The sequence below is a fragment of the Dendropsophus ebraccatus genome, chromosome 1 (genome assembly GCF_027789765.1).
Source record: "Dendropsophus ebraccatus isolate aDenEbr1 chromosome 1, aDenEbr1.pat, whole genome shotgun sequence".
In the NCBI taxonomy this organism is placed as follows: domain Eukaryota; kingdom Metazoa; phylum Chordata; class Amphibia; order Anura; family Hylidae; genus Dendropsophus; species Dendropsophus ebraccatus.
In genome coordinates this window covers 145,309,660-145,332,268 of record NC_091454.1, presented here as the reverse complement: position 1 = coordinate 145,332,268, position 22,609 = coordinate 145,309,660, and the positions used below count along the sequence as shown (strand labels likewise).

At 43.0% G+C, this 22,609-nt stretch overlaps 1 protein-coding gene across 1 annotated transcript; it reads left to right on the top strand.

Annotated features, from left to right (window-relative positions):
- The first annotated feature begins 1,375 nt into the window (after window positions 1-1,375).
- On the top strand, window positions 1,376-21,943 carry SNX33 (sorting nexin 33). The gene is made up of 4 exons (XM_069981323.1): window positions 1,376-1,992; window positions 9,055-9,761; window positions 11,556-12,268; window positions 20,136-21,943. The coding sequence occupies exons 1-4, from the start codon at window positions 1,936-1,938 to the stop codon at window positions 20,387-20,389; spliced, it is 1,731 nt and encodes a 576-aa protein (XP_069837424.1). The 5' UTR covers window positions 1,376-1,935; the 3' UTR covers window positions 20,390-21,943.
- The last annotated feature ends 666 nt before the right edge of the window (window positions 21,944-22,609 follow it).

The window sequence follows — 22,609 nt, the reverse complement described above, 5'->3', positions numbered from 1 at the left end:
CGCCGTGCCCACTAATCAGGTAATCAGATGCAGCTGTCGCAGTTGACAGCTGCATCCGATTACCTTCCAGAGCTGATCCCTGGTGTCTAGTGGGGTGGATCACTCCTCCGGGACGTTGTCCCGGAGGAGCAATCCACACATCCTCAGCCGGCTGGGGTCTGCGCCGTAATGGCGCTGGTCCCGGCTCGGCATTCGGTTGCTTCACAAAAATGATGTTAAAGGAGTAGTGCGGCGCTAAACAATTATTCACTAAATAACACACATTACAAAGTTATACAACTTTGTAATGTATGTTAGTGAATGGCCCCCTTCCCCGTGTTTCCCCACACCCCACACCCACGCCACCCCCGGAAGTGTAGTGCTTTATACTCACCTGATCCATGTCGACTCCCGTCCGCCATCTTGTGATGTAATCTTCGGGCGGCCGAACCGCTCCGACAGTCCTTTGTGCCGGCTGCCCGCTGCTGCGTCATCACCTGCTCAGCCACGATTGGCTTAACACGGTTATGCTCAGCCAATCCCGGCTGAGCAGCTGATGACGCGGCACGTGTGGTTAATAATGATAATGTTTATTATTTGAATGGTTGGAAACAGTTATGACCATTATTCTATACGGTGTGTGCACTGCTGGCCAATTTCCCATTGACTTCAATAGAGTGCATTATTATATTGAAGATACGGCTGCATTTTTAGCTTATTTTAGGCTATGTTCACACACAGTATTTTTGCTCAGTATTTTTCAACCAAAACCAGGAGTGGTTGAAAACACAGAAAGGCTATGTTCACACCCTCTTGAAATTCAGTGGATGGCCGCCATATAATGGCAAATAATTGCTGTCGTTTTGAAATAATGTTAATTGCCGTTAAATGTCATTTTACGGAGTGTGAAGTTTGCCTAAAGGTTAGAAGGTTTGTGTTGTGTGTGGATTCCCCTGCAGGGGGCACATTGGGGCAGCTTCCCTCCCTCTCCAGTGCTCTCACACTTTCTTTCACGCCCCATTGTGTCTGTGTCCTATTCCTGACATCATGGAAAAAACAATGAAGTGAATCCAATATGACAGGCGACACTATGAAGCAAGCATATGGGAAGTGCACAGGCTGGAGCCTGGGAGCTGTGATAAATAAATAAAGAAATAGGGATCAAATTATTTGTGAAACATTGTAACAAGTGAAACCATGTAAAGCTATAAAGCAGGTGAGAGGACAGAAGAGCTGAGCAGCCTGCAGTAGTACCTATCAGCTGACTCTGGGCCTCCACATCTCTTTATATCATTTTCATATCAGCATAAAACAAACAGTCAAAGGTTGTGTAGGGAGCTCCCTGATGCTGGAAGCACCTCCTCTGGGAAGGGGATGAGCAGAGGAGGAGTCATGCACTGCACAGGGGTAAGAAGAAGAAGAAGAAGCTGCAGAGAGGACTCTCTAACAAGATCCTAACAGATCCTTTCTCCTGTGCAGAGATCTCCCATCCCCCCAGGTTGTAGGGTTGGTTTTGTCACACCCTCCAGGGTGCAGGTAACACGTCCTCTGCTGCTAGGGACTCGCAGGAACATGTAGGACTCCTCTGCCGGGGACTCTCACTGCACGCACACTTCTCTCCCGGCCAACTTGCAAAGTCTGGATCCATCAACAGGAGTGAGAGAGTGAGGAGTGTGGTGACAAGCCCGAGGCATGCTGTGCTGGCTGCAGACGGACGGATCCCGGTCCCTGCTCTCTGCTGCTGGCTTCTGCAGACGGAAATGGTTTTTTAAGGGCTGAATTCCTGAGGTTGTGACTGCTCTCATCACACGGGAAGTTTGACATTTGTTTTCGTGGATTGTGCTTGTTTCCTGGACATCTTGGTCTCATTCCAGCTGCATCCAAACTTCAGTCCTGGTGGATACTCTGTGTGCTCCAGCTGGATGGATCCCCCACGCTATCCCAATGGCTCCCTAGATGTGTGAGTGTGGTTGGCAGGGTTCTTCCATTATCTGCAGGCGGATCACATTTGGGGTGAGTTCCTGCATTGTTTCTTCTGGGCTTTAGAGCTGGAGCTGAAATTCACGTCATACCTGTTTGTGTAACCGACACGTTAAGGAAATGGGTTCCTCCAGAGCTTGCAGCCATGTAAACACTCACCTAGTTATTTACATGGTACATGGATTGCACACAAAGAGTTCTTTTCACAGGTCACAAGTAAACATTTATATACAGAAATATATATAATATTAAATTACTGTGATCAACAGGGACACATAAGTTGGAGCTAGAAGACTGCAGGTGCCACATCTGATCATATAGTAGTCTGGACACAGTGTGGGCCCCAAAACATGGCTAAAGAATGATTTCAGTAGAGTTGCAGGCTAATTGGCTCTGCCCTGTGGACTCCAGCTGCACTAAAAGAATCCAGTTGTGTCTTGTTGGTTACACTGGGAAATAGTTTATGGTGGTGCTTTACCCAAAGTGGCCATAACTAGAATAACACCCCTGTAAATCTTAGAACTTTAAAAAAAAAAAAAAAAAAAAAAAAGGGGCAGCCAGTTATAAGTTATGCGCTCTACTGGTCCACAAGAGCTGGTGTATAGGAGTCAGCTACCCTTTACTAGACATAGGGAATGCTGTAGAAGAAAGGCAGCAGGCTCTAAAAAATACCCTACTGTGTGAATGGGCATTCAGAATTTGCTAATGTTTTACATGTGACTAGCAGTATATTTCTTATGCAAAGTACCACAGCAGACAAATGCTATAGAAATGCATTGCCTATACCTGGTCGTCAACTTAGAAAGTGCTACAAAGCAGATGCCTATACTAAGATTATTTTTTTGCTAATGGTGATAATACTTTGTAGGTGGCTATAGACAGAGAACAGGTCATAAAAGAAAGATTGAGATTTCTCCTCTTTTCATATCCATTTCTGGCTTTGGCTTCATTAATCTGTCTCATCAATCTGTTTGTGCAAGTGCACCATAAGTGACTGATATTTCTCTATTTACACACTTCTACACAGACAGCTGTCTTCGCAGAGTAGGACCACCACTACTTAATCCAGAATGAGCAGAGGTTCACATGAATGAATAATGTTCCACTGGAACTTTTCAGGCAAAACTATACATCAGTCTGCTCAGTAATGGTGCGTTTACACAGACAGATTTATCTGACAGATTTTTGAAGCCAAAGCCAGGAATGGATTTGAAAATAGGAGAAATCTCAGTCTTTCCTTTATGACCTGGTCCCTGTTTATAGTCTGTTCCTGGCTTTGGCTTTAAAGATCTGTCAGATAAATCTTTCTGTGTAAATGCACCCTTACTTTTGCTCTATAACTTAATGCCTGCAGATTGAACTTCATTTTCACTTTTGTTACTTTATGGTAGAGGAAGAATGTTCAATTACAGTCCTTATTGATTGAATCAAAATGATTCCCTTAATTTGGTATGTGGAAGACAAGCATGCATGCACAAAGTTTTCATGCCACTGATACTAGGGCCTAGGAGCACCAGATACTTTGAAGTGACAGCCATTTTGTGGGCAGTACTATTATATATGAGAATGAGAAGTCACAATTGTATGACCTGTGTTATTCCTTCATAATACAGTGATGTTTTGCCTCCTGATATACATTGCTGTTTGGGCAGTTTGCTGCAATATGTGTCTATTAGTTTGTACCTTACTATAGCCTCATGTATTCATCTGCTTTAGTACTTAATGCTTTTTACTGTTGTATTATGGGGCTCAGAGCTTGCCATAATGCCATACCTCATCAGATGCCCTTAGCACCTTTTGCTGTTATATGGGGTCTGTGCTTTGAGCTCTGCCATATAAGAGATTCCTGGCAACATTCTAGTAAATGTTTACTTGGTGTATAACATTACTCCCCCAGGAGCACTTTATGGTCATTTATGCTATACAGTTTATGACTGCATATAGGTTGTCATGTACATATAAAGATGAAGGCTGACAAAGGGTACATTCAGATCAATGGTCTCCTGACTCTCTTTGATGTGCATTTTACTTTACCGACTGGCGAGCTCCATGACTGACTGTCCTACATGATGTAACATGTATGGCTCCTACGCCAGCAACCTGAAAACTCACTCCTTTAAATTTAGTACATGCAAATATGCAGCTGAGCCTTTTACACATAGGCCATCTAGTCTGCTTGTGCCTGAGGCCAGCAGCTGGCAACACTACACTTCATGCAACACTTGGGAAAATGAGCAGCATGGGTTAAGTATTCACTATATACAACTTCTATGTCTTGGTTTTGTACAGCTCCAACTTGATTGATACAGTTAGTAACATCAAGGAGTTAAAGGAAACCTTTTTGTTCAGGAAATTAGAACTTAACTATTGAAAAGTTCTGACAATTTCTAATACAGTTTGTTAGCAGTGTTCCAGATTTGTTTTGCTGTCAGTGGATATTAACATTTCTGCTTACATCTGGAGGTTGGGCATGTCCAGCTGATGCAAGAGCACTGCTAAGCCTCTGTTCACACTTGTACAGGTTCTCTTCTATATACGTATAGGTTTCACTGCTTTTTCCACTCCAAGAATAAAGTAGCTTGTTGCAGTATTCTGCCCATTAACAAAAAAAAGAGCAAATAAGACAATTGTCGCTCATTCTCCAGACTGGGCACAGAAAGGCTATTAACCATCTGTAGAACTTCACAGGTACACTTGAAACCTTTACACATTAAAGTCAGCTAACCCTGCTGATTTTGGCAGGATTCGTCAACCATGTTATGTGTATGGGAATTTCCCAACTGTTCCCCAGGCAGATGTTGGGAGATGGAAGATTTGGCAATTTTGCTCTAGAGGCAGCAGTCTCTTGCAGCAGCAGTCTCAGAATATTCACACCAGGCCAAGCCTGTATGTATATGTGGGCATTGGAAGAGTTTTCTGCTGTTTACCTGACTGCTATCTGAAATGTGAGGCCAGCTTAAAGTGACTGTACCACCAGGACCAGGCTGAAGCACTGGAGGTGGGCTGACCCACCCTTAGTGGGAGGAAACCCTTGCCCCTCTTTGATAGGGTTTCGTTGATTCTAATGGAGTCAAGTCATGGAGGGACTGGGGTGGGTCGGCCTGGTGGTACAGTCACTTTAAGAATATATGGATAGGTCCATTCTAAAAAGACTTGCACACAAATGGTCTGGGTGTAAATACTGATAAAAGCATCTTTGTCTCTAGTAACAGACACAGAAAGTAGAGGGCAGGGCCTAGAATGTGCTCTGTTCAGGACAATGAGGGAGAGAGCCTGAGAGAGTTTTGGCTGTGATCTACATTGATTGTATCTGAAAGGCTTCTCTCATCTCTGACCACCCAGCTGTCCTTGTGCAAATACCAGTGTATTTAATGCTGTATGTCCCAGTGTAATATCACTCTTTTAGCTTCTCAGTAGCACAGAGTAACATCATCCTGCTGTGATCTTACTGTTTTTTTCCTTTCTGCTCACATAGTACCTTGCAAACACAGTGTATCAATAACCTCTTCTCCCCCTACGTGCCATTTAGTACTGTACCATGTAAATCATTTGCCCAGCATAGCTCCAGCTTGTTCAGTCCCAGTGCACTTTCTCCATTACTATGTTATGGCATAGCAAAAATGTGTTTGTGTGTTGTGATTGACCAGAGATTTCAGGGAAAGGAAGCAATATGTATGTGTGTACTATTGGCAAACTGCCCATCTCTGATTCCCCCCCCTGAAATGTGCAAAATGCTAAATAGTTGTGCAGCATAGAGGGGGCTCTCATGCACTCCAATAAAACAGTGATAAGGGCACTAAAATCACCCTGTCACCACTCTGAAAGGGTAATCTAACCAAATTTTTAGGTTTTAAAAAGTCTTTTGATAAAACCCTGTAAATGGTTGTCTAGTTCGGGTTACTGTTGTATTGCAAGTAAATCTTGTTTGTTTTTTTTTCACTTCCGTGTACCTGTTGATTTTTACTGGTAATCCTCCAGATCAAGAAGTTCAGCTCTGTGCAAATCATTGTTTTGGCTTATGGGTGAGGGAGAGCTGAGTAATATATACTTTCTTTCAGTTAAAGGTGAACTATCACCGTGTAAGACAAATCTAACCGGCTGATAGCTCCCTAGTGGGCACAGGGCGCTGAGGATGAAGGTATCCATTCCCATGCAGTTTATTCTCAAATCCCTGCCCTGCCCCCAGTGCTCCTAACTGCTTACCGGGCAGAGGATTTCAGAATACACAGCAAAGGAACAGTGCTGAGGATGAAGGTAAGAGACATACCTTCATCCCCAGCACCCATGCCCACTAGGGAGCGATCAGCAGGTTAGATTCGTCTAACTTGCTGATAGTTCCCCTTTAGGGTACTTCACACTTACCAGATCCGCAGCGTATTTTCTGCTGCGGATCCGCAGCAGATTTCATTTAAATAACTGAACACAGCATCAAATCTGCACCATCAAATCTGCTGCGGATCCTGTAGGTGTGAACGCACCCTTAGAAATAAACCCTAAGAGGACTCAAAATTTTCTAAAAATCTGTCCAAAAAGGGTAGTCTCATTACAACAGATCACATATTAGACATATGGACAGGAGGGCTTCCTGTTTGGTCACCAGAGGCCTATAGGATCGGTTAGGCCCTACAAACAGCAGAACATTTTCTATAATGTTTTGGTATTAAAAGGCTCATAGATAACATCTGATTACTGTGGGGTTATAAATCAGTGTTTCCACACTGAGCAGAACCTGTTGCATGTATAGTTTGTATCATAAGCTGAATGCTAGCTAAGATGAACGTATACTTGTTTACAACAGGCAGTTTACTTTTACATCATTAGTTATTACTTCTCATTAACTCTCTTGTGACTTTTACTTTAAAAGCAGCAAGTTTGGGTATCCTACTGGCTTCCTAAATCCTTAAATACTACACCACGCTTTTTTCAAAATGCCAAGTGCATGGAAAGAATTATAGGAATTTATTTCTGTTATTATGCTTTATCCAGATGTGCAGAAGCAAGAATTGTAGGGGAGAAAAGTATTGCAGGATGGTTTAAAAAAAACTAAAACATCTTCTTGTGGATTAAAATGAAGCATAAAACATCAATGGAATTCTGAAAATATTAGACTGGTCCGTTATTCATCTGTGTCAGTAAAAAAAAACAAAACACTATACTTAAAGGGGTACTCCAGAGAGAAAATAGATTCAAATCAACTGGTGTCAGAAAGTTTTACAGATTTGAACATTCCTTCCATTTTAAAACAAAACAAAAGTCAAGTCTTCAAGTACTTGTCATCTGAATGCCGTGCAGGAAGTGGTTTAGTCTGACATCTTGCTCCCTGCTGCCACCTCTGTCCATGCCAGGAATTGTCCAGAACAAGTGAAGTTTTCCACTGCTCTGGACAGTTCCTGACAGAGGCGGCAACAGGGAGCACTGTGCCAGGTAATATTTGCTGTATGTGTTTGTTTTAGTTATTACTGCTACTGTAATAGCCATCCAGCCTGTCGTACTGATTGTTAGCCTATGAAAATTGATCCACCCTAAAACCTAGCAATAGCTCATAATTCCATAAATGTGCGGCAGACATTAACCATTTACAGCCCACAAAAAAAAATATATACATATACAGTGGTGCCTTGGATTACGAGCATAATTCGTTCCGGGACTGAACTTGTAATCCAAATCCACTGGATCTGCTATGTGGATCTGCTATGATTTGGAAGGTGAGGAAGACTTCTTGGGTCAGAGTACCGTGCTGAAGAGCCCGCTATGCAGGCCATGCCCCTCCTCCACTCACGCTCCCACCAAGTTCAGGGAGATCTTAAACCAAGTCACAATTTTGAAAAACTGTGAGCTCTTAAACCAAGTCACTGTTAAACCAAGGTACCACTGTGTGTGTGTGTGTGTTTGTGTATGTATGTGTATATATATATATATATATATATATATATATATATATATATATATATATAATATACACACTGATTTTACATTTAGCTGAAAAATTAGGAGATGTAGTAGACTATTTGGCTATTACAAGTAGCTAAAGAAAGCTTTAAAGGGGTACTCCAGCGTGGGGGCTATTTTTAGGATCCCACCTCCTTCACTGAGTGGCTGAGCGGACCAGAGACGTCACGTCTCGGGCCCGCGTCAGACACCCGGAAGCGGCAGGGAACCGGGCACCGGAGCGCTGCGATGCGGGAGCCACCGCTGGAACCGGGGAGGTGAGTGGACGTCTTTTCTTTCAGCCACCTCCTCCCCGGCCAGAGCTAAAAATAGCCCCCATGCTGGAGTACCCCTTTAATAGGCAGTTTTTGTGTGGTGTCTCTGATGTGTATTAAATGTATATACCAAAAGTGGTCCAAGGAAGGACAACAACTGAACTGGTGACCATAGCATTAAAGGGGTTACCCAGCCCTACAGAAACATGGACACTTTTTCCAGAGACAGCACTAGAGATGAGCGAACCTGCAGAGGTTCGGGTTCGTATGAACCTGAACTTTCGCCTTCTGACTGCCGCTGTCTGCAGCCTCCGTGAAGCCATAGGCTGTATCCCAGTTTTCCAGGCGGTCCTCCCGCTGTATCGACCCTCTTCACGGAGCGGGCAGACAGCGGGAGTCGCTCATCTCTAGACAGCACCACTCTTGTCTCAAGTTTGGGAGGGGTTTTGTAACTTGGTTCCATTTAAGTGAATGGAACTTAATTGCAAACCACACCTGAACTGGAGACAAGAGAGGTGCTGTCTCTGGAAGAAAGTGGCCATGTTTTTACATCCCTAGATGATCCCTTTAATTTCTGAAAAGGTTAATGCTGGCTATGGAAGGAAAAGACACTTGCTGCCGAACTGCCTAAAATATCTGCTGCCAACATCTTGGTACCAGGTACCACAGGATGCTTTGTGAGGTCTTTGTGGAGTACATGCCTCAAGGGGTCATAGCTCTTTTGGTGGTATAAGGGGGGCTTACACAGTATTGGGCAGGTGTTTTCTATGGTAGTGATGGTCAGTGTATAACCTTTAAAATTAAGAAACCACTATTTGAAAAATAATAGAAAAAAACTTGTGTATGGACCTGTGTTACTGAAATATTTACTTATTTCTTTTTAATGTTGCAGTTCTTTCTTCTGATTCTTCCCATCATGGCGTTAAAAGCCCGGGCCTTATATAATTTCCAAAGTGAAAACAAGGAAGAAATCGATATCCGGGAGAATGAGGAGCTACAATTGTTGACTGATGCTTCTTTGGATGGATGGCTTCAGGGCACAAACAGTCGTGGTCAGACAGGTCTTTTTCCTGCATCATATGTGGAGATTATTCATCCTCCTCGTTCTGGATCAGTTCAAGTAGACTACCCAACACACCACACAAGTTACACAGATGCTACTCATCACGGGAGCTACGATGATGATGAAGAAGACGATGATGACTGGGATGATTGGGATGATGGACAGTCTGTGGCGGAAGAGCCCAGTGGTTCAAATGGGGTTCCACATAGTCAGACACAGCACCATCATTACCCAAGACCTGAGTATACCCACCGACCACGACCACAGCTAGAACGCCAGGATAGCATAGCTAGTGGGAAGAGAGGTAGTGTGGTGGGTCGGAATTTGAACAGGTTTTCCAGCTTTGTAAGGTCAGGGGTGGAAGCCTTTATACTTGGAGATGTTCCCCAGTTTGGCAGAGTGTCTGAAAACTATGTGATTGAAATGGGATCCAAGGGGCCACAATGGAAGCCAAATCCTAACTCTTTTATTTGCTCTGTGGAGGAGCCTACCAAACAGACAAAGTTCAAGGGGATTAAGAGTTACATCTCTTACAGGTGAGAGAGAATTTATCAATAAGAGGTGTGAGCCATTCTTGTCATGCACTGTGAGTAAGCTGTATGTTGTATAGGGCAATGTTCAGTTCTCTGTGTATTCAAGGAAACATTTTAAATCCCTGTTTGCACAAAGTGCACTGTATACAGCTGCGTATTTGTTAAACAATCTCTGGTATTTGCCAAGTGATTCACTTTTGGTGTGTGATGTGTTACTTATAAGCTATAAAATATAATGCTATTGTGGGTTGCAGAGCTTGGAGAAGCCTTTGTCAGGCTGAAGTGTATGGGTGTGTCTCATAAACAATGGGCTGCACTTTACTTTTCATCTTTTTGTTTTCTTTTTTTCATGTCATTGTATCATTGCATTGTCACCCTATGCCTTATTGGGTTATCCAGGATAAGAAAAACACAGCAGGTTTTTTTTCCAAGACACAGTGCCACTCTTCTCCTCAGTTTATGTGTGGTACTGCAGGTTTTATTAAACTGAATGAAGCCAAGGTGTAATAGCACACACAACTCAATGACAAGTGTGGTTCTCCTTATTATTTATTTATTTTTAAAGAAAGCAGCTATGTTCTCCTAATCCTACATAACGCTCTTAAAAAATAGATGACACATTGTGACTCCCCCCCTGAAAGGTTATAGGTAGGGATGGTCCGAACAGAGTTCGGTTTGGGTTCATATGAACCCGAACCCTCGGTAATTCCCGCTGTCTGCCCGCTCTGTGGAGCAGGCGGATCCAGCGGAAGGACCGCCTGGAAAACTGGGATACAGCCATAGCCATAGGCTGTATCCCAGTTTTCCAGGCGTTCCTCCCGCTGTATCTGCCCGCTCCACGGAGCGGGCAGACAGCGGGAATCTGTTGCAGAGCGTTCGGGTTCATACGAACCCGAACCTCGGCAGGTTCGGACCATCCCTATTTATAGGACATGTTCAGTTTCAACTCCCCACAAAGGAAGTTGTCTGGCAGCTGCTTACTCTCCTCTTTCCATTGTCAAGACATACACGCACAAAGTGATCATGCATTTCTATACTAATGCTGTCCCCCATAACCTGGGATACACTAAGGATGTGAGAGCTGTAGGCCAGACAAGAATTTGTCTGAAACCTGTTGAAGGCGTATAGCTGCCTTAAATCTACAAATGACTGATAAAAGTTTTAGTCTACATCATTTTCTAAATGTTCCTGAGACAAATCCTGCCCTTCCAAAACATCTTCCATTCTTGTTTAGTGACCTGTCAATGGGGTCGGGGCCTAATAATAATTGTATCCTGCTACAGCCTGTAGTCTACCCGCCCTGACACTGAAGAATGAGGAGCAGAAGGGAAGAGCACAATGGTTGATGGTCTAAAGGTCCCCATACTTTTGACGGCCAACAAAATAAAGTGTATGGGGCTTGACTGACCACCAACAGATGAGGTTGGTGGAGATAGTGTTGGGGCGTGATAGAAAATCACCACATGGCTCCTTTGTTCTGGGAGAGGTGAGCTGCAGCCACAGCTCTCTGGCTGCAACTTAACCCTCCCCATAGATTACTTGGCTGTGCCAAATGTTCCTGTACATGAGGAGAACGGCGGGCCAGACAGGAGAGATAACTGATGCTGAACAATCATTCGGCGATCAGTTATTAAAGGTGTATAGCCAAGTTTAATTGCGATATAGAATATAATAGTTTCTAATTGATGGGATATATATATATAATATATTGATTATTATTATATACATTTTTTTTTTTTTTTTGTGAAGCTTCTATTATTCATGTTTAATAAAAACTTCATTTTGTTTTTCTCTAAGGCTGACCCCAGGTCACACTAACTCTCCAGTTTACAGAAGGTACAAGCACTTTGACTGGTTGTATAACCGCCTCCTGAGCAAATTTACTGTCATTTCTATCCCCCACTTGCCAGAGAAGCAGGCCACAGGGCGCTTTGAAGAAGATTTTATCCAAAAGCGTAAACGTAGATTGGTTCTATGGATGGATCATATGACGAGTCATCCAGTTCTTTCTCAGTATGATGGTTTTCAGCATTTCTTAACATGTCGTGATGAAAAGCAATGGAAAGCTGGGAAAAGACGCACAGAGAGGGATGAAATGGTTGGTGCCAGTTTTTTACTGACCTTGCAGATACCTACTGAACATCAGGACCTCCAAGATGTAGAAGAACGTGTGGATACTTTTAAAGCCTTCTCAAAAAAGATGGATGAAAGTGTTCTCCAGTTAAGCAGTGTGGTCTCTGAACTGGCACGGAAGCACCTGGGAGGCTTTCGTAAGGAGTTTCAGAAGCTTGGTGGTGCCCTGCAAAATCTAAGTCATTCCTTCCAGCTTGACCCACCTTATGCGTCTGAGCCACTGATTGGGGCAATTTCTCATACTGGGCGCACGTATGAAATAGTAGGAGAAATGTTTGCCGAACAACCTAAAAATGATCAGTTTAGATTTCTTGATACCCTGTCCTTGTATCAGGGATTGCTTTCTAACTTTCCTGACATTATTCACCTACAAAAAGGTAAGTCTTAAACTTGTACTTTAATCATATGAAATTCTGATTATATTTCTGTTCTGGTTCAGACTTGGAAGTAATTGGGTTTTGTTATTGTAATTACTAAATATCATTGATTCTATTGTTATAAAGTAACTAACTAACTTGAAAGGGGTTATCGACTACCTACACGATAGGCTTTTTAGTACTCTTGCCTTTAATGAGCCTGTTATCACTGATCCTGTATGTACTTTTAATCTTGGCATAAATTTGAGGGAATCTGTAATCACAAATGAAGCCCTTGAACTGTTGCCATCACGTTATATGGGATGGCAATAGGTTTTATAAAAATGTCACTGTCTAAAAATCACTTTTGACATAAAAAAATCAAAACAATAAAGTAATGTATGCTACCCATGAATAGTCATAGGAAAATACTGTAGACCACTTGTATAGCCACGGCGCAGGACTTGCAAAGACAATCCAGGGTACCAATGCATAGGTTCAAACTTTTATTTGGGCAATCTGAGCAACAAGTTTCAGTGTCATACTAACACCTTTATCAAGCACCTACTCTAGACAAGTTGTCTACAGTCTTTTCCTGCTCCAGTACTGCGGTGACACTGAGACGGGAGCCATCTGCTGTGAACTGAGAGCTTGGCTGCGGACACCATCACTTTTCCCTATATGCGCTCCATTGTGTTGTGCCTATGATTTGCACAACACCACAAAGTTAGGGTCCATTTACACAGAAAGATTATCTGACAGATTACCTGCCAAAGATTTGAAGCCAAAGCCAGAAACAGACTATAAACAGACATCAGGTCATAAAGGAAAGCCTGAGATTTCTCCTCTTTTCAAATCCATTCCTGGCTTTGGCTTTATATCTTTGGCAGATAATCTGTCAGATAATCTTTCTGTGTAAATGGACCCTTATGCTAAGTTTACACGGAGCGATTATCGGGCGAATTTTCGCGATAACGATCAAATTCGATAATCGTACGTGTAAACGCGGCGAACTATCAAAATAAATCGTTCATAAATCGTTGTTCGTTGATCGCAAAAAATTCGCCGATCGTTCCGTGTAAACAGTCGTCGCGCGGTAGTCCGGCCGCGCACCGCCCACAGCCCGGCCCCCCGCTCATCCGCAGCCCCCTGCGCCGGCTCTATCGCCACCCCTGCCGTCGCTCTGATCGCCGCTCCGATCGCCACCCCCTGCCGCCGCTCCGATCGATCCCCCACCCACCGCCGATGTCGCTCCGATCGCCCCCACCGCCGCGGCCAAGAGCATACGTTACCTGCTCCGCGCAGCAGGTCTTCGAGATCCCCGACTCCCCTCTTCAGCTTATTGATTGGCTGAAGAGGGGAGCCGGGAATTTCAAACTGCTTCTCTACAGCCAATCAGTGCTCCTCTTCAGCACTGATTGGCTGAAGGGAAGCCGTTTGAAATTCCCGTCTCATCTCTTCAGCCAATCAATAAGCTGAAGAGGGGAGCCGGGAATCTCGAAGACCTGCTGCGCGGAGCAGGTAACGTATGCTCTTGGCCGCGGCGGTGGGGTCGATTGGAGCGGCGGCGAGGGGGGGGGGCGATCGGAGCAGCGGGGGTGACGAAAGGGGCGGCGCAGGGGCGGGCTGGGCTGCGGGCGCGCGATCGCAAAATTTTTTTCCGTACGATATATCGTACCGTCTAAACGCTGATCGTTATAAAAAGAAAACGTTACTTCGAAATCGTCTTGTGTAAACTTAGCATTAGTTTGTTGCATTAACATCTAACTTTGCATTCTGCCTGTTTCTTGAATTACTACACTATATTAGCGCCCCTCTTTGTCTGTCTTTGCCCATCTGTTCCCATGAATAGTCTGGGGTAGTCCCAGTCTCTAGTCAGTCAGTCCTGGCCTGCATAGGATTTCCAGTGGCATCCAGCACATGTACAGCGGAATGAGGTGTACTGGCCTAGCTTGACAATGACTAAGAGGCCTATTCCACAGAGCGATAATCGGCTCGATTCGGCCAATTATCGCTCTATTGGAATAGAGACAACAATCAGCTGATGATCTTGTCATCGGCTGATCGTTTATTTAGGTTCAAACCTAAAATCACCAGGCACCGACCGCGCATCGCTGCGTGGAATAGCAATGCGCGGTTGGTGCCCGATGATTATAAAAGCACCATACTTTACCTAGCATGTTGCAGGTCTTCTCCTGAGCTCCTTCTTCCTCCCGGTCCCGCACGCAGCAGCAGCTTCGGAGCGGCCTGTCTTAGCTGACAGACCGCCCAGCCAATCACTGGCCAGGACCGCTACGGCCAGTGATTGCCGGAGCAGTCTGTCAACTCAGACAGGCCGCTCCGAAGCTGTCTGGATCGGGAGGAAGAAGGAGCGCAGGAGAAGACTTGCAACATGTTTAGGTGAAGTATGGTGTTTAAACAAGGACTGCAAGGACATCGGTAACTATGTCCCTGCAGCTCTCGCTAAATGATTATCGGGCTGTGGAATAGGCCCAGTAAACGAGCGCCGATCTAGAAGATCGGTGCTCGTTTAAAGTATTGATCGGGCCCCCATCGGCCAGTGGAATAGGACCCCAATTCTAAGAACTGTGACAATGCCCATTACAATTGAGTAGTGTGTGCTGCTTCAACTTTTTTTTTTCCTTGCAGAAAGTGTCATCTTCCTACATAATGTTATGATAATGGTTTAAAGGGGCACTCCAGAGAAAACAAATATTTTCAAATCAACTGGTGTGAGACAGATTTGTGAATTACTTCTATTGAAAAATGTCCAGTCTTCCAGTACTTATCAGCTGCTGTATGCCCTACAGGATGTGGTGTACTCTTTCCAGTCTGATACAGTGCTCCCACCTGGAACAGTCTACAGCAATATAGATTTTCTATGGGGATTTGCATTTGCCCTGGACAGTTCCTGACATGGACAGAGGTGGCAGCAGAGAGCACTGTCAGCCTGAAAAGAATACACCACTTCCTGCAGGACATACGGCAGCTGATAAATACTGAAAGACTTGACATTTTTAAATGGAAGTATCACTTTCTAACATAAAAAGATGTTTTTTCCAGAGTACTCCTTTTTAAAGGGAACCTGTCACATTGAAGATGTAGTCCAAACATCAATATTTTTTTGACTACCCTTATGATCTACCCTTCTGGAATCTCTGAACTGCAGCCTTTACCCCAGGGGTCGGGAACCTTGGCCCTCGAGCTGTTGCAGAACTGCAACTCCCATCATGCATGGACAGCCAAAAATAAAGCTTTGGCTGTCTAGGCATGATGGGACTTGTAGTTTTGCAACAGCTGGAGGGCCGAACATTCCCAATCCCTGCTCTACCCCCACATGGAATGGATGGTTTTAAGTGCGCTGTATAAATTAAGTATTTAATTTTTATGATGATTGTTTTGCTCATTGCATTTGTTGATTCATTCAGTTTGTACTAGGAGACTTTGTTGTAGGTGTGCTGAATGCTAGTTTCTCCTATTATACACTTGACCTTCTGGAATTGTAGGAGTTTATTATTAAAACTATATACAAATCTGCTCAGCACTTCCTGCTCTATTACATGCTGAACTTTGCCTGAACTGCATTTTCAGTGTGACCCATCCCTTTAAGGCAGGGGTGTCAAACTCGCATCCCAGCTGTTGCAGTACTATAATTCCCATCATGCCTGGACAGCCAAAGCTTTAGCTGTCCAGGCATGATGGGAATTGTAGGACCACAGTTTGACACCTGTGCTTTTAGGGCTTCATATGTAATGAAAGGTTATCTGTAAAATCAGGACTATCTTCATTATATTGTAGAGGTGGGCTCCCCACTTAAAGGGGTAGTTCACAAAAAAAATCTTTCTTTTAAATCAACTGGTGCCAGAAAGTGCAGAGATTTGTAATTTACTTCTATAAAAAAAACTCAAGCCTTCCAGTACTTATCAGCTGCTGTATGTCCTGTAGGAAACAGTATTCTTTCCAGTCTGGATAGCAGGAGAGGTTTTCTTTGGGGATTTGCTACTGCTCTGGGCAGTTCCTGACATAGACAGAGATGGCAGCAGAGAGCTCTGTGTCAGACTGCAAAGAATCACCACTTTGGGAAATGCCCTATTTTAAACTATCTTCAGAGGATGTCTTATTTTCGGGGAAACCGGGTAGCAATGCTGCCTGCATAGTCAATTACTTTGGTTAGGGTCATTTCTCCTTTTAACTGTCTGCCTCCTTTCAGCTGTTCTGTGTATCTTGTTGAGACATGATAATCTGCCTACTAGAAAGGGCAAAGAGTTAAATTATTGGGGTGTGGTATGACAGAAGTGTAGTGAGTAAAGCCATGTCTAGGAGATATGAAACTATGGAAATAGGAGGTAGCCGTCACAAACTCCTCAGCATGCACTAACCACTTTAATATCTAGGCTATGCATTCCTCTGTGCTGGGTCTAGGTAAGGTTGGGCGGTATTAGACGTTAACAATATTGCAATATGCTTCTCAGTAACTGACCAGACAGTACATATTATATAATATACAATGTTTATTTTTAATATACATATACTGTTGCTGTAACCTTTTATATCTAGTAGTATCAAGGCAGTTATGTGTCAGATTCAGACATCTGCCAGGTAGCTTGCATCGCTGCTCACCAGCACCTTGTAATAGCAGAGGTCTGCCAAACATATGGTTGATTCCAGTTCCCTCATTAACAGCTTTATTTTTTTCCCAGGTTCTAGTGTTTAGTAATACAATGTATCCTTAGGCCTATACAGGGCCATTTTTGCCAAAGGGCAAATTAGTTTAATGTTCAGACGGCAGATTTGAAGGGGCGGCAAATTTTATGGAGTGGCCATAAATTATACTGTCTGCTACATATCACTGACTTCATTGACCCCATGACCTGCAGATGATAGCTGGACACAGACATAGGCCTTATTCACATGTCCATAAAATTCTCTGTGGTCGCTGATCTACAATTTTAGGGCCCATTAAATCCTATGTGTGCAATCACACCATCCGTGCCATGATTCTTACTGAGAAAAAATAGGACAGGTCATAGTGTGGATGGCGGCACGGATGCCATCTCCCCCACTCCTGTCTGTCATTGTCTCCTCCTGCGGACAACACCAGTGCCTTCTTATCCTAAACCCAGCACATGCAAACGGATACAATCAACAGATGTCCATTTTTTTTCACGAAGCGGACAAAATCACGCTTCTTGAAAAACACTGGACATATCAATGAGGTCATAGAATCCAAGGAAGTCAACACTTTGCTGGTATTGTTATATGCTTCACACATCACCACACTACAAGTGATCACTACCCCTATAAATAGAGCACAAGGTGTAATGGTAGTATGACCATGAATAAGATCACTGAGTAGTCACAATGCATTGACTCTTGTATATGTCAGGTGCTTTTATTCTGGGAGAAGCAATAAGAATTGAAGAATTGTTTACACACTGAAATTGGAAATTTGAAAACATTTTCTGTCTTGACCTCACCAAGGATGGAAGGTGCTTGAACAGGGTCATTTATGGTGCATTGTGTATATGCACTTATTATAAGCTGCTGGTGTGTGTGTGTGTGTGTGTGTGTGGGGGGTGATGGGGTGGTGTGGGCACTGGGGGTGGGGGTGTTCAGGTTTTGTCCCGGGGCAGCAGAAACCTAGAATCGGGAGGGTGTGCGGGCAGGATTAAGTTGAGTTAAGAGAGCCTACCACATGGGTGAGTGAGTCTAGAGAATGCCAGAAAAACATTCCCTAGACCATAACGCTGCCATCACCAGCTTGGTTTCAGGGTGCTTGTTCTGTGATGATTCTCGTCTGACAGTGTCCATCTGTTTGATGAAGCAGAAAAAAATGACTAATTGTAGAAGGCAACCCTTTGCCATTCAGAGGAGATCCAATTCTAATGCTGCCATAAAAACTGAAGCATTTTCTGCCAAAGCCACTTCATTACCAGAAGTGCTGTGACCATCCGCAGTAGGGTTTATGGAGAAGCTTTGACACGCATCTGGTAGCCCCCAGTTTATTTTAGAGGTGAGCTGTTTGTGCACTTTTATAGCTATTTTTCAGCTCTCTCATCAATGCCATGTGACGCTCCGCAGGTTCTGTGCACATGAACCATTCACAAACCGTTCCAAAAATACTGCCACCCTTGACCTTACGGATGCTATTTGTGTTATTTACTGTATATATGACAAGCACACTCCCCGAATGACACTGATAATCCTAGTGTTCAGTCTACCACTTATTCCATAATTTATATACTTTGCCACCCTTTACCAAAAGCCTAAAATCCTCCTGTTTAGCAACACAACAAGGAATCACACATCTTATATACCCACCAAGCTAGCCCATGATATGTGACTTCCTTCATAAGCTACGGACTGCTGACGCTGCATGTAGGAAGTGGTTATAACAATGCTAAGGATGCTGCTAGAGCTTTCTGTTGTAAAGAGGCATAGCGGAACATTAAAGGGGGTATGTGACAAAGGAAACTAGGTCTATACTAACATACTTTCTTAAAATGTATAATGTGAGAGACATAGTCTCACTATTCCCCCCCCCTCCACCCCCATGTGTTTTGTTTCATTATCTGTTGAGCATTAACTTTCTTGTGTTGCACATTCTCAGTTCAATTGTCACACAATCTGTCTCATAAGTACTGGCAGTTGTTTTTCACTTCACATGCAAGCAAGGGGGATTGTGGGAAAGTGTCTGCACTGTTGCATGGTAGCAGTATTGTCACAGTTCAGAGAGGAAACCAGGGAATAGAGGGAACAGGGATGTAAGCTACTTTAGTAAAGTCCATATATATGCGTATAGGGTCCTATCTACGGTCACTGGGTGTAATACTAATGTCCACTTAACCAGCAGCTCCACAGCCGGTGTAATCATCCAACTAATCAAATAATCGACACAAACAATTCTTTCTTTATATGCTTCAAAACATTATTTTTTTTTTTTTTAGTAATTCTCACATATGTACAGTCTTTTATGCATAAAGTATAAATATCACCCAGTGGTAAAATAGTGGCAGCGAGATTTTCCAAACGTCCTTTACGCAGTCATCTGCAGTCCAGACGCCGTTCTCAGTGGGGGATGTGTTATATCCCAGCATATCCACAGCTACTTTACTAAAAACAGCACATTTGTTCCCCTTTACATCCTGTATATGTATGTGGTACACACCTGATTATACCTTCTTTGCTTTCTGACAGCACACTTGTAAGCTAGAGACATACCAGAAGATTTGATTGGTATATGAGGTTTTTAGTTATTACAGTTAATTCAAAATGGTTTTCTGGCTTAGAAAAATAAAATTAGGTGAGGCAGGGCTGTGAGTCGGGATAAAAAAACAAAACAAAAAAATCTTTATGCTCTTTATGTGTTTGGCTTTGATGTCCCATGCACAGTATATACCGGCATGGGACCGAGAGTGACAGGAGGAATGAGTATAAATGATTTTTTATTTCCCCTCCCAATCTTTGCCCTCTGCCGTCATTATATATAATTATAGACAGCAGAGGGCAAAGATTGGGAAGGGAAATAAAAAATCATTTATACTCATTCCTCCTGTCACTCTCTGTCCCTATACATATATATATAGACAACACTCTGCATTACAGCTGTTACTAGCATAGGAGCATCTGAGTACCCATCAAAACGTTCAAATTCATTGTGAAAAGATTGAAACTTCTTAAATAAAATGACTATGTTACAGTTGAATCCAAGGCCCCTGTGTTTCTAGGCAGCGGTTCTAACCACTGAGTCAACATGCCCCAGGCATAACTTGTGCAAGAGTTTTACAATTTATCTGTTTTTTTTTCTTTCTGAAAATATGTGCCACAACCTCTTTAGCTCTAGCATTCTGCCTCTTTCCTAACTTGTTCTTATTAAACTTTCCTTCAGGAGCGTTTGCAAAGGTAAAGGACAGCCAGCGCATGAGCGATGAAGGGAAGATGGAGCAAGAGGAAGCTGACGGCATTCGGAAAAGGTGTCGTGTAGTAGGCTTCGCATTGCAAGCAGAGATTAACCATTTCCATCAGAGGAGACTTCAAGACTTTAAACTAACAATCCAGCATTATTTAAAGGAACAGATTCTGTTTTATAGGAGGGTGAGCCAGGAGCTGGAGAAAACTCTCAAAATGTATGATAACTTGTGACTTGGGTAACATTGCCCGCTGAACCTCTCTTGATAACACAGACCATCTCTTCCACGCCTTCCATGTGCACTCCAAGGACACTATTACAATAGAAGGGGCAGAAGGGAAAGTTACAATATATTAACTTTTGTTTAAAGACTCAAAGTTGGTTATAGATAAAAAGTTTAAAAAAATTGGGTGTTATAATGGTAATATGCTGCTGTGCAAAAATAAATCAGAGCTTTTATTGTATATTTCTAGAGGGCGGGTGTTTGCTGGGGATCATCCTGGTTTACAGACAACCTGCTTTGATGTTACATTATAAAGTGATGTTGTGTACACTAAATGCACCTGTCTTATATACACACAGTGATCAGAGAACCAATAATCATCAGACAACAGCTTTTCCAAGGACCTTAAGGGGTCAAATGTACTAGGATTGTAAAGTGACCTAGTTTCACAATCTGAATTAAAGCTGTGAAAAGCACAGCTACTTTCTTTCAAAAACAGCACCACCCCTGTCTCCAGGTTGTGTGTGTTATTGCAATTCAGCTCCATTTACTACAGTGTAACTGAGCTGAAAAAACACATCCAACTGAAGGATAAGAGTAGTGCCGTTTCTGAAAAAAAGTGCTTTTTCTAAGCCTGGTGAACCCCTTTAATTAAAAAAACAAACACAGTTTTAGGGTCCATTCACATGTACCATATCGCATTGTATTTCACGCTGTCTCTCGCAGTGAAATTCACAGCGATACCGATTTCTATTAAAGTCTATGGTACTGCATTCTCGCAGCAGATTTTAATTCTACTGAATATACTACTTCCACTTCCAAGAATATATATAATGCCATAGACTTGTAAAAGTAAACTACTTTATATATTCTCACAGTGGAATGAAAATCTGCTGTGAGAATGCAAACTTTAATAGAAATCGGTATCGCTGTGGATTTCACTGCAAAACTCAGTGTGAAATACAATGCGATATGGAACATGTGAATGGACCCTTTTAGTTTGTTCCCCCTGGTTGCTGTTGGATATTTTGATACAGTCTGTGATCACATTAAGGTATCTTTCAGTCCATAAAATGTGTCTGTGATTGTCTTCTTTCCTTTGTGAGGCCTCCATGACTTTGCCCCACTGCAATGTCTGGAATACCTATATGTGCAATCTCTTCGCTCCAGCTCATCTGCTCTTGGCAATGGGAGCTAGTTCAGAGTCCTCCCAGCTAGGTTTCACTGGGAAGAGATCCTAGTGCGCATGCAATGATCTCCGGGCAGGCTGTAACAGGGCAGAGTGCCTTCATAGACATAGGAAGCCGGCATGTACTGGATGACTCCATATGTGACCAGAGATGATTGCATTATGGTCTCCAATGGCAACCAAACTGCACAGTACGACGGCTGACAGAGGCATGGTATAAAACTCCTTTTTAATTGCATTCACTTGTGAAAACAGATCACTTTACATTCCCAATACATTCGAATTGTGTTTACCTTGTGGGTAAAGCAGCCCATATGTTTGTCTTTTTGTTTTTCTGGCTTATGATAAATTAATAAATTACCATATTATTATAAATTTTAGGACTGCAGGCAAAATGGCCTCCCACATTATGAAGCATGTGCACTATAAACGTCATAAGAAACAGAACTCCTGTGTAAGGCTATGTTCACACAATGCACAAACAGCGGCCGTTGTTTGCAGTGAAAATTGCATTGAAATCAATGCACAACAGCTAGAAATAATTGACATGCTCATTATTTTGATGGCCGTGTTAAACAACGGCCATTGTTCAATACATTGTGTGAACAATGGCCCTTATTTGCATTAACTTCATTGCAACCAATTTCACCATGAAACAGCTGTTCTTGTCATAAAATATACGTTGTGTAAACATAGCCTAAAAGTGATGGCACCTGTAAAAGAGTTGCTAACTTTTCTGCTAATTGTCTTCTAGTGTGATTTATTTTTTTTTATATATTGTACTACACAGATATCGAGGATTAAAAGTTTCTTCATTTCAGCGACTGCTACCTTTAGGGTACAAACACACACGGCATATACGCTGCGTATTTACTGCTGCGATACGCAGCAGATACGCAGCAGATTAGATCTAAATAACTGAACACAGTATCGTATCTGCTGCGTATCTGCTGCTTATCTGCTGTGTGTGTTTGTACCCTTATAGCATATAGACCCCTTATTCCATCACATATTCTATCTCAACAGTGTCGATAAACATTG

What these genes read in the sequence shown, in the direction of transcription:
- SNX33 (XM_069981323.1), top strand. Translation starts at nt 1,936, where the DNA reads ATGTGTGAGTGTGGTTGGCAGGGTTCTTCCATTATCTGCAGGCGGATC. An exon ending in GCAGGCGGATCACATTTGGG is followed by an intron (nt 1,993 to 9,054) that starts GTGAGTTCCTGC and finishes TTAATGTTGCAG; the next exon opens with TTCTTTCTTCTGATTCTTCC. An exon ending in CATTATTCACCTACAAAAAG is followed by an intron (nt 12,269 to 20,135) that starts GTAAGTCTTAAA and finishes ACTTTCCTTCAG; the next exon opens with GAGCGTTTGCAAAGGTAAAG.